At 57.4% G+C, this 12,011-nt stretch overlaps 1 protein-coding gene across 4 annotated transcripts in view; it reads left to right on the top strand.

The window, feature by feature from the left end:
- The first annotated feature begins 266 nt into the window (after positions 1 to 266).
- KIF17 (kinesin family member 17) overlaps positions 267 to 12,011 on the top strand; it is a 48,172-nt gene continuing 36,427 nt past the window's right edge. For 2 of the 4 annotated variants that reach the window (XM_019461623.2, XM_019461625.2), the window contains exons 1-3: positions 267 to 566; positions 6,469 to 6,615; positions 7,356 to 7,457. In XM_019461623.2, the coding sequence (XP_019317168.2) occupies positions 336 to 566; positions 6,469 to 6,615; positions 7,356 to 7,457 (480 nt within the window). In that variant the 5' untranslated portion in view covers positions 267 to 335. The remainder of the gene's footprint in view (positions 567 to 6,468; positions 6,616 to 7,355; positions 7,458 to 12,011) is intronic. The other 2 variants (XM_019461626.2, XM_019461627.2) reach the window with 1 other exon arrangement.

The following is a 12,011-nucleotide window of genomic DNA, read 5'->3' on the forward strand; positions in this document are numbered from 1 at the left end:
GGGCGGCCGGGGCGGTTCCGGGGCTCAGGTCCTGTGGCGGCGCCTGCAGCGCGGATCCCCCACTTCCCTCTCCCCGGGCCGGGCCTCAGGGACGGACGAACCCTGGCGCGGGAGGAGGCGGCGGCCCGGCTCCGGTCCTGCGACCCCCGCACCGCCCCTCTCCTTCTCCCAGGGTGCCCCCCGAGGAGTCCCGGCCCCCCGCCGCGGCCCCGCCCCTGCCGCGAGGCCCCGCCCCCCGCGACCGGCGCTGGCCCCGCCCCCCGGCCCGGGCCGTCGAGCGTCCCAGCCGTGCGGCTCACGTCGCGCCGCGCCGGGGGGCCTCCAGCCGCGGCGCCATGGCCTCGGAGTCGGTGAAGGTGGTGGTGCGCTGCCGCCCCATGAATCAGCGGGAGCGGGAGCTGAACTGCCAGCCCGTGGTGACGGTGGACTCCGCGCGCGGCCAGTGCTTCATCCAGAACCCGGGCGCTGCCGACGAGCCCCCCAAGCAGTTCACCTTCGACGGCGCCTACCACATGGACCACTTCACCGAGCAGATCTACAACGAGATCGCCTACCCGCTGGTGGAGGTGAGGGCGCCCGGGAGGCCGCCTCCGAGGACCGGCCAGGCAGGGCTGGGGGCCACGCCAGGGGTCCTGAGCGGATGGCACTGTACCCAGAGCTGGGCGGGAACTAGCTTCCGGAGGAGCGTGGGTGGGCACCAGCAGGTTGGGCTGAAGTCTTTTGTCTAGGCAGGACACGGCTGGGACCCACCTCCAGCCCCCACGCCCGGGTCTCCACCGTCTGCAACGCCAAAGCACGTCCTCACCTCCACCCCTTCCAGTCCCCTGCCCACAACTGCTCCAGTCCCCAAGACCTTCCACCCCCCAGCCCTCCACCGTCATCTGAGAACTTGAGGCCTTCTCTCAATGCTCTAGCCGCTGCCCCCAGCCGCCGCCACCTCCTCCTGCTCCCAGGCCATGGCCTCTGCTTCCTCCCCTCAGCATTCAGAATCCCCTGTCATCCTCCCTGAGTCAAGCCTGCGGGGGAGACCGCCGCTTCCCTCCTGCCTTAGTCTTGGAGGAATGGAACCCCATTACCTTTGGTCTAACCTACCATTTTCTCCAGCAACAGTTTGTCACCCTTAATAGGGCTTTTGCTTTCCAGAGCACTCACACCAGGTAGCTGGCACATTTGGGACATGGGGAGACTGAGGCCCAGAGGAGGGAAACTTGCCCAGGCTCCGATGGTGGGTTTCTAGCAGAGGAGTGGCTGAAACTCTGCCTCATGCCTTCTGGCCAAGGGCTCTTCCTTTCTACCAACGCCTCCCCACCTGTTCACTGCTCAGCGGATCACTAGTTTAAGTGAGATGTCACAGATTGTCCCACGAAAAATGGAAGTTTGGGAAATGCTGCGTTCGGCCTCCCTGGTGTGAAGCTTCACAAGGCACATTATGACACCTGAGCTCTGGGGAGTCTTGCAGCAAAGGAACTGGTTTGACTTTCTGAACCCAGCGTTTCCCAAATGCATTTTAGGACCCTTTTTGCTTTCACTGGCAGGCCAGTCACCATCCTCCAGAGCACCTCCTTTGGTGGCCCCATCTCTTCTGTGAAGGCTCAGTCAAAGCCCTTGGCAGGGCTGAAGAACTCCCCGGTGGTCAGGGCCTGATGGAGGTGATGCCCCGGGGGACGAGGGCAGCTCTCCCCAGGTTGCGTTCCCAAACTCTGGGATGGCCAGGCTGTCCTGCTGTCCTGTACTCCCAGGCTAGAAGGGACCTGAGGGGTTGTCTGGTCCACCCCACCTCCCCACTGAGTCCCTGAATGACCAGCCAGTGGCAAGGGCTCACTCTTCCCCAAACAGCCCCTTTCCCCTTTGCTGCTTGGCTCCTAGAAGACCATTCTGCACGGTGAGCCAGAGTCATCTTCCCTGAAGCTTTCAGCCACCTGCCCTGGCTCCGTTCCTGAGGCCCACGACCACCTCTGCTCCCTTGTCCAAGATTGGCCCCTTAGAGATCTGAGGAGTCCAAGATTGAGTCCTTCTTGGCCTTGCTCGTGGGTCCCTGCCTCATCTTGGAAGTAATCCCCTGAGGAAGCCCCCCTTGTCAGGGTCCCCAGGAAGCCCCAGCCTGGAGTGGGGGATGCTAAGGACACAGTGGCTCTATCAGATTCCTTCTGTAGCTCTCCCTACTGTCCTGAGTTCCCCCACTACTTGGGATTCTCTGCCAGGACCTGCCTCTGGACATCACGCAGAGCTTCAGGCTCAACACGACATACGTTCATTTTCATTCATCCATCCATTCAGCTGGCAAATAGCATCTCCATGCCAGGCTCGTCCTTGGTTTGGGGAGCACAGCCCTAAAGAAGACCTGGGCTCTGCCCTCAGTGAGGCCACGGTCAGGGAAAGGGACAGCTAAGCTAATAGCTACGGTCCAAGGTGATGAGTGGGAGGAGAAGCCTGGGGGACTTTGGCAACATAGAGAACCTGGCCTTGGAGGGCATGGGAAAGGAGGGGGAAGGCTGGGAGGGCTTCCTGGAAGTGGTGAGATCTAAATTGAGACCTGAAGGATGAGAAGAGTAGGTCAGGCAAGAAGGTGGTGGAAAGGGCCTTCCAGGTGGAGCCCAGCATTTGATTCTCACAAGACTCTGGATGCATGTAGAGCTGGTGTCCTCATTCCTGGTGGGGAAACTGAGGCTGGGAGTATCACAGAATGAGTGTTTTTTTTTTAAGTTTTTAAAATTTATTTTGAGAGAGAGAACGAGTACGGGGGGAGAGGCAGAGAGAGAGAGAGAGGGAGAGAATCCCAAGCAGGCTCCACTCTGTCAACTCGGAGCCTAACTCAGGGCTTGATCTCATGAACTGTGAGATCGTGACCTGAGCCAAGATCAAGAGTCAGATGCTTAACCTACTGGGCCACCCAGGCTCCCCAAGGGGCTGTTTTGATACCCACACAGTACCTGGTCCCCGTGCTGCATTTTGCTGCCTTCCATTAAATGAGCAGTGCACACAGCAGAGGCAAAGCCCAGCTCAGGGGGCTCTGAGCCGGGAGCACTGCACCATTAGGGGCTGTGTGCTGTGTGCCCCGCGGGGCTCTGACCCAGGTCCCGAGCTCTCCCAGGGCTTCTGTTAACTTCCACGGGGCCTCCTGCCCAGGCCCTGGCCTTTGGGTCCTATTGCACAGCCTTCCTGTTCTCTTCTTTCCTGCTTCTCCTGCACTTAAATCTAGTCCCTATTCCTGATCTTCTCTGTCACTGGGTGACCTCTTTGGCTCTCCTGGGTGCTGTCCACCCCAGACCCACCCCTTCTGCCCATTCGCATTCTCGCCGGAGCTACTCCCCTCCACGTGTGTCTGGCCTGCTGCCTGGTCTGTGGGCTCTTTCCCAGCCGGTGGCTTTGCCATCTGCCCCTTCTTCCCACTGAACACCCATGGCCTTTGAGTCACCTCTAATGAGCCGCCCCCACCCCACCCACAGGCCAGGTACCACGGCTTCTACCACGCCCAGACGTCAATACAGTAAAAGCCATAGCATTCGGTCCCTCGATGGGACATTCAGCAGTGTTTTGGGGAAGGGGCGGAAGGGGAACATGAGGCAACTTAGGACAGACGTTTTTCTTATTTCAATTGCAACAGTTCTATGTTTAATGTGACGTAGGAAAGATGCTTAGCGCATCCAGCCTGTAATGCAGTTTCATAGGGATTCTTGTTGAGCATGTGAGCAAGTGAGAAGGAGTCAGTTAGCAGTTGGTTTCCTGAGAGTCAACTTGTAAGTAGCAGAACAGGGTGACGTGCAGAAGCCTGGGTGGAAGGACAGAGCGGCCGACATGCAGGACCCGTTCTCAGTGCAAGCCCATCCCTTGTGGATCTGGAGGTATCCCTAGATGGGTGAAACCTTTTTGAAATCTTATGTTTTGCCTTAAAAATGTATGTAAAATTGTTTTCTTTTAATTCTTTTATTGTTTATTTTTGAGAGAGACGGAGCGCAAGCCGGGGAGGGGCAGAGAGAGGGAGACACGGAATCCAAAGCAGCCTCCAGGCTTTGAGCTGCCAGCACAGGGGCGACACGGGGCTCGAACCCACGAACCGCGAACCGTGAGATCATGACCTGAGCTGAAGTCGGACACTTAACTGACTGAGCCACCCAGGTGCCCCTGAAATTGTTTTCTACTTCGCTCCAGAACAGTGCTGTTCTGTAGACCTCCTACAGTGGTGGAAATATTCTGTTTCCAGGCTGTCCAAGTAGGTACCGCTGACCGTATGTGGCAAGTAAGCACTTGAAATGAGGCTACTGCTACTGAGGAAACTGAATTTTACTTTTGTTTAAAGTCCAGTTAAATTTAACTAACTCAGTGGCTAGTGGCCCCCACGTTGGACAACACTCTTGAGCAATGATTTCTAAAACACACATAATGTGGGCCACATACATCATTTGAGTTTTCCAGTAGCCACATTTTATTTATTTATTTATTTATTTTAAATTTTTTTTTTTTTTTAACGTTTATTTATTTTTGAGAGAGAGAGAGACAGAGCATGAACGGGGGAGGGTCAGAGAGAGAGGGAGACACAGAATCCGAAACAGGCTTCAGGCTCTGCGCGGTCAGCACAGAGCCCGACGTGGGGCTCGAACTCACGGACAGCGAGATCATGACCTGAGCTGAAGTCGGCCACCCAACCGACTGAGCCACCCAGGCGCCCCATCACATTTTAAAAAGTAAAAGAAGATGTGCCCGGTGGCTCAGTCGGTTGAGGGTCCGACTCTTGATTTCGGCTCAAGTCATGATCCCAGGGTCGAGGGAACGAGCCCTGTGGCAGGCTCTGCGCTGAGCGTGGAGCCTGCTTGGGACTCTCTCTCCCTGTCTCTCTGCCCCTCCTCTGCTCAAGCTTGTGCACTCGCTCACTCTTTCTCTCTCTCTCAAAATAAAAAAATAAGTAAAAGTAAAAAGTGAAAGGAAACAAATGAAGCTAGTTTTAATAAGAGATTTTTATTGAACCCAGTATATCCGGAACATTATTTCAAGAAAACATACTGGTAACGTGTAGTCATTCTTTGATATCAGTGAGAGATAGTTGACATTCTTCTGTCATGCGAAGTCTTTGCAATCAGATGTGTGTCTTACATCGTATCATGTTGCGGATGCTGAAGTGTCGACAGTTCAAACGAAATGGAACAAAAAATAAGGTTCTGTTTAATGGAAAAATATTTTATATTGCTTCTGTGAAATGTAAATTAACTAAAATAAAATAAATTCAGTTCCTCAGTCGCACTGGGCCCATTGCTAGTGAGGCTGGTGGCCACCCTACCGGACAGCGAAGCGATACATGTTTTTGTGTAGAATATCTTCCCCGGGCTTGGGTGACGCTGATACTCTGGGCCCCGCACCATGTGGACCCTGCATGTGTCCCCAGCTCTGAGGAGCCCGGCGGTGGCTCCTGGCCGGGCGGTGGGTCTGCCATTGCCTCTGCCCCACCACAGGGGGCTGGTCCCTGTGTGCAGCCCCCTGGAGCTCTGCGGAGGTACAGGAACCCACACAGTGGTCAGGGTTTCCTTGGACAGACGAAAGGGGCTCATCCGGTTCCGCCCAGAAGAATGAGGCCTGACCGTCAGAGAAGCTGTGAATCATGATTTCTGGTTCCTTCACCAGCAGTCCCTGGGGATCCCGAAACCCGCGTTGGCCCATAGGATGGGTCTTTGCGGGTCACTGGGTGTGGATGCCAGGTGGGCCCTCGGGGCCTGGGAGCAGCTCTCTGGGCCCACGTTCTGACACAGGATTCCGCTGCCCCGTGCTGAGTTCTAGAATCGGTGACCTCATGAGCTCTGTGAGGGCAGGGACTGGGGTTCTGCCTCGATCACCGCCGTGTCCCCAGCTGGAGCGCCGTGGAATGAACAGACGTGTCAGTGAGTGAAGACCGATTTCAGGGTTGCCGCCGCTTTGCTTCCTTTCTTCCGTCCCCCTCGCCCCGGCTCCACCTGCTCTCAGACTCTGACCTCTCCGCACCCCCTCAGCCTGGAATGCCTTCCTCTTCCTCCGCTTGCCTGGTGTGAGGGTCGCTTGTACAGGTCCGTCTCCGCCACGTTTCAGGCAGACGTTCAGTGAGCGCCCCGTACGCGGGCCCTCCGTGTGCCAGTGCAGGAAATAGTTCGCGTGTAAACCTCACTACAGGCTTAGAAGGAGGTGCTGTTCTGATCCTGAGGGGGGAACTGAGGCTCAGCGTGCCTGGGTAAGACCAGCTCCCCCGGCACACACTCAGGAAAAGGGTGATTTGAACCCCTGAAAGAGAGGCCAGGCTCCACCGCACAAGCCCTTAACTCCACACACGGACAGTGTCCCCCACCAGGAGGTGGACCCCTAGAGGACAGAACTGTGACTTCCTTATCTCTGTACCGCACGGCCAGCCCAGTGCCATCCTGGGAGGGGCCCTGAGTCTGTGAGTTAGGAGACGGCCGAGTCCAGCTGGGCTCGGCCGGCTGAGCACCGGGCTTTGGTTCTCCCACGCAGGGTGTCACTGAGGGCTACAATGGCACCATCTTCGCCTATGGCCAGACGGGCAGCGGGAAGTCCTTCACCATGCAGGGCCTGCCGGACCCGTCCTCGCAGAGAGGCATCATCCCCAGGGCCTTCGAGCACGTTTTTGAGAGCGTCCAGGTATGGGCCTCCTGGAGGGAAGGGGCAGGTCTGGGGGCTCTTGAGACATTACCGTGAATGGACCGGGAGGACTTCAGAGCCCGCCGGGACTCGACACAGGTAAGCGGAGGCAGGCTGTGGTTTCTGGAAAGCGGATGGGAGAAGAACTTCACGCTGAGAAAATTCTACGTGACAGGGCCGTGGTTTCCTCCTGCCATTTCTGGATCGTAATGTATCATTTGATCCAGAGCACTCCTCCGAGAAGCCGTTGTAACCATCAGAGCCTCCCTTTTTATTCGGCAGTTGCTACAGACCAAGCCTTGTGCAAAGCCCTTTGCATAATTATCTCAGGGAACCCCCACCCTGGCCCAGGAGATCACTATCATCCCATCGTCGAGATAGGGAAGCCCAGACGTGTAGCCCCTATGTGCTGGGCCAAGACCACTTATCCCAGTGTCCAGGCTGCAGGGGAGAATTGCCCTGGTGGCCTCTCATGGCTGTGAGCAGAGATTCCTGCAACTGGGAAATGGCAGAGCAGGGACTGCGCCCCTAGTCGGCTGTAGAGGGATCAGACCGTGGCCAGTGCTTGGTCCTGACCTGTGGCCCTGCCAGGCAGGGTAGGGGGCTCCCCTCCCCTTGACATCGCCTCTCCTGCCACGAGGTGCTTTCGAGATGTCCTGGCTGCAGAGGGCTTAGGTTGCAGGGGCAGGGCTGGCAGCAAGTGCTCAGGCATCTTTGCTGTCCCTGTCCACTCCCCGCAGTGTGCAGAGAATACCAAGTTCCTGGTCCGGGCCTCCTACCTGGAGATCTACAATGAAGATGTCCGTGACCTGCTGGGGGCCGACAGCAAGCAGAAACTGGAGGTGGGTGCAGATGCGGCTTGGGCGGGGAGGGGCTGGTGGAGGGGGGAGGCTGGCATCAGGCCGTGCTCCCTCAGAAATACAGGGGAGGTGTTCTGAGGGCACAGGCGCCGGTTTGGACTAGAGCAGGGACTTTTGAACTTGAATTTTGGAGGAATCTCTGAATCCATGTTGTAGGGGAGTGGCTAATGGGCCTACCCCGACCACACATGGCAGGGGGGCTGCACCTCACCTGGGAGAATCCCACCTGTGTCTGGTGAAATAGATGAAGTCTTTGTGATAGATTTCATTTGGAAAACTGGGTTCCACTTCTGAAAAAATTACTGTGAAAATCTGTAAGTGCCCTTCAAGCTAAAAAAAAACAATGTAATGATCATCATTTTTTGAGCACTGTTCACTGACTGCTTTGGGCACGTGATCTTATGTAATAGTCACAGTCATCTTGTCAGGTAGCTGTTATTATCCCCAATCTGCCAGTGTGGGAAGGGACGCTTAGCTTAGTTAGCTTGCCCAAGTTTGTGGCCCAAGCTGGATCTGAACCCAGGTCTGTCTGACTTCAAGGACCTGAATCTCAAACATCCCATTTCATGGCTGTTGGTGGCCTGAGATTCTGGGACTCTGTTCCTTTTCGAGAGGGTTCTGGTGTGGGGGCACCCCAGGACCCAAGACATGACCTTATAAAGTAGTTGTGGGGATTGAAGAGGGTGGTGAGGACAAGCTGCTCACAGGGCGCAGGAGCACGGAAGGCCGTCAACGGGTGAGCGCTTTCATGCCATCGGGATTCCAGGAAATGCGACGCGGGGCTCTGCAAAGGGGAGCCCTCTAAGGAGTCAGGGACCACCCGCAACAGAAGAACCTGGGGCTGGCTCAGTTGGTCACTGAGAATCACACACGTTTTGTGACTTTCCCCTTCTTCTAGAAGGCTGGAGTCAGAAGGAAAGAGCATCATTTCCCAGCAAGGTGCAGCAGCATTAGATGCTTTGAGAGGAGGTCTATAAAGAATGGCAGAACTTGGCTGACCCTTTGGGGAGCTCAGCGAGGTCAGGTGACCTACCAGAACTGAACAGCCAGTTGGTGACAAGGCTGGACCCAGGTCTAGGCCCAGGTCTAGGCCTTGGTCTGAGGCCTTGGTCGTGTGTCCTATCTGGGGCTCTGTAAATGCTGGGTAGGCAGGTCAGGTCCAAGGAGGAGAGGCCCACTGGGGGAGGCTGAGCCAGTTCTGTGGCCAGAATGCTCCTGGCTGCCCCTTATCTGACCAGGCAACCAGTGGACATCCCAGGGGGCCCACGACCTGCATTGGGAGTGAGGTCACCTCCTTCAGGGTCAGAATGCCCTGGCTGAGAGAGCCTAGGTTGCCGGGGAGATTCCATTTATGGGTAAAACCAGTCTGAGGGAGACAAGGTGATTTGCCTGAGGCTAGGAAGCCAGAGTCAGGGTTGGACCTTTTGGGTGACAAAGTGCTGAAGTCTTCCCAGGGCATGCGCCTGGACAGCTACCGGACGGGGGTGGGGGTGGGAGAGGCAGAACCAGGTGCTGCGATGTCTCCCACAGCCCTCCTGCCCCACGTGACCTCTAGATCGGACAGGACGTCAGAATCACCTGGTTCCCCCCACCCCTTCCCCATGTGGGGGCCGGGCTGTTTCTCCATTCAACTTCGGCCTCCTGCTTGCCCCCTGACCGCCCCCCATTTGCCCTGGGCTCATCTGGGGTGGGGGGAGGTTGTGAGTTCCCCTCTGACCAGCGACCACTCTGTGATCCAAGTGAACAAGTCAGATATCAGAGAGTAGCAGTCTTGAAAAATTTGTTTGTCCTGGCCGTATGGTGGAAAAATCCTTAAAAATTTGATCTGGGAAGACCCATAGAGAGCTTCTAGTCAGGCCTTTCCTGGTACAGATGAGGACAGTGCGTCCCAGGGAGGGGAAGGGACTTGACCAAGGCCACACAGCTAATCACTAGTAACGGCGTTGGTACCAGAACTTGTGAGGGGCTTTCCCCGAGTATTTTGGGGGGTCAGCAATCTGGAAAACCTCTAGGGCAGTAAGAAGCCAGTAGTGGAGTTCTAGTCAAGGGAGGCACATCCACCGAGTGATTCATTCATTCAGCGAAGACGGGAAAACCTCCTGGTGCCAGCTGCCAGGCCACATGCTACAGCGGGTCCACAGGGGTGTGACCTCCCTTCCTTCCAGTCCCCATCCTGACTGGGACCCGGCCTGGCCCCTCCTTCTCAGCTCCTGACCAACACAGCGGTGCTTGGCCTTTCTATGCCGGAACCTCCAGCCGCCCACCTGGAGTCTTTCTACTGTCTTCTCTATGCTGGAGCTGGAGCGCCTGAGTCACAGCTCAGCCCCCGACAGGGGAATGGGGAGAGGAGGGAGGCACAGGGCATCGCTCCCATGTGTCAGAATCAAAAGGCCAACCTGGGGTATCAGGGTCCCCTGCCAACCTGCGCTGGGACACCAGGGGGCCCTCCTCCCCTCCTGCAACACTGGAGACCCTACAATGGCCTCGGTTACCCAGTCCCTGAGGGCTGGCAGCCATGCTCTTGCCCCATCTGGGCCCCACGCCTCAGGCTTGGTGAGTCAGGCTGCCCGGGGTGGGGGGCAGGGGCTGCCAGTGACAGCTGCACTCTGAGACGCTCCCCACGGGGGCACTGGGGGGTGTGGAGTCGCCGCCTCCTGGAGAAGGTGCTGAAGGTGCTCCTGTCAACCTCAGAACAGCCTTTGGAGGAGAGCTGTGCTGTTCTGATCCTTTGTTGCAGAGGAGGAAACTGAGGCTCCGCGTACCTAGTAAGACCAGCCCCTGGGTACACAAGTCAGGAAAGGGTGAGACTGCTTTTGATTCCAGGAGGCCAGGTCCCACAGCACAAGCTCTGAGCCCCAGGGCCTGAGAGTTTTGGTAATTAGAGGTTAGATCAGCCAGGGCGAGGAGGGATTGGGGGGAGCAGTTTCGCTCCCTCCACCCCGACCCCCACTGCCCATACTGGGCAGGGGAGTGAGGCCTCAGCGCCTCTCAGTGCACTGGGGAGCAGTGTCAGGAGCCCCTCCTCCGTGCTGGTGGCATCCCAGCCGTCGCCATGGTGACCAGGCTCAGGGCGGCGTTGCAGGGAGGAGTAGTTCCCCGGGCACTCAGAGCCTCCCTGGAAGAGCAGGGCTGAGGCCGAGGGGAGGCAAGACTGTGGGGGATCTCGAGGTGGGGGAGCAAGCTTTCCAGGGCCTGAAAATAGGACCGCGGCACCTTGACACGAGGGCTTGCCCCACCCCCCGCACCCATCCCCCATCCCCCACTCCTCTTACCTGCTCCTGAGAGACCGCCCCCACCCGCCCCCACCCTCCTGGTGCTGTGCTGGCGGGCTCCCCTCCACGGACCTACCTCCATCCTTTTCTGAGTCCTCATAAAGGTCTTGCAGAAGTAGGATTCGGTATCATTTGGCAGATGAGGAAACGGGGGCAGAGAGAGGCAAATTGACTTCTCCAGCCAGCCAGTAGCAGGGTCAGGTCTCTACCCCAGGTCTGCCCGACCAAGGAGCAGACTGCTTCTCCCGGGGGCCAGGAGCGGCCGCTCGGCCAGCGGGCCTGCCGTGTGCAGGCAGCTTCGGGGTCCTGGGAGCAGGTGGCCGTCCACGCCCGTGTGTCATTGACACGGAACTGTGAGACGCTGGGGCGGCAGTTCTGGCCGGCTTCAAGCCACCCTCTGCAGGGTCTCCTGCTTCTGTCCTTGGTGCTCCGTCCTCACCCCCAGCCTCTAGGTCAAGGTCATCATTTGAGACTTCAGTTACCGCAGGACGCTGCAGCCTCTCTCCATGGACTGCCTCTAGAATCTTCTTTTGCCTGTGACCCCACTGCTGCCCTGGTGCTAACAGCTGTGTGATCTTCAACAAATCACTTAACAATTCTGTGCCTCAGTTGTGTTTCCGATCCGTGAAGTCCGGTCCTTCACTCTGGGTCTGGCTGTTTCTCCACACGTAAGCAGATAGGGCAGGCCTGTGCGCCCCCCAAGCCCCCACGCAGCAGGGACCTGACCCCCCACCCCGGGGACCGTGAAGCTGGAGCCCAGCACCTGAGCCTCCGTGGCTCAGACCAGCAGACAGATGACTCTGCTCTCTGCCAGACTAGTTTTATTTCCTCACACTTGACAAATGCTTCATCTCACAGCTCTGTGTCAGCAACAGAATAACTTGGCTGCCTGGAGAGGAAGCAGGGAGCAATCAGATAAATTCATTTACTCGCTGCCATCACGCTGAGGGCTGGGGGCCCGCTTGAGCCATGGGCCAGTGGGAGTTCTTGGCAGCAAATGGCCCCTCCCCGGCCATGATCCAAGGTCTGGAAACGTTCCCGTGTCCCTGGAGCCACAGCAGAGAGGCGATCAGAAGACGTGTTGACAGGGCAGAAGAGAAGATTTCAGAGCCCTTGGGTGATGACAGGGTCAGCCCCTGGGAGCTGAAGCTCCCAGTCTGGAAACCTCCTTCATAGTAATAGCACTAAAAGCAGCAGTGAGGCTGGCTGCTGGTATTTACGGAGCACTTGCCATGTGCCGGGCACTGCGCCAAACGTTGTTTGG

The sequence above is a fragment of the Panthera pardus genome, unplaced genomic scaffold (genome assembly GCF_024362965.1).
Source record: "Panthera pardus isolate Hobbes unplaced genomic scaffold, ASM2436296v1 HiC_scaffold_11, whole genome shotgun sequence".
NCBI classification, from domain to species: Eukaryota; Metazoa; Chordata; class Mammalia; order Carnivora; family Felidae; genus Panthera; species Panthera pardus.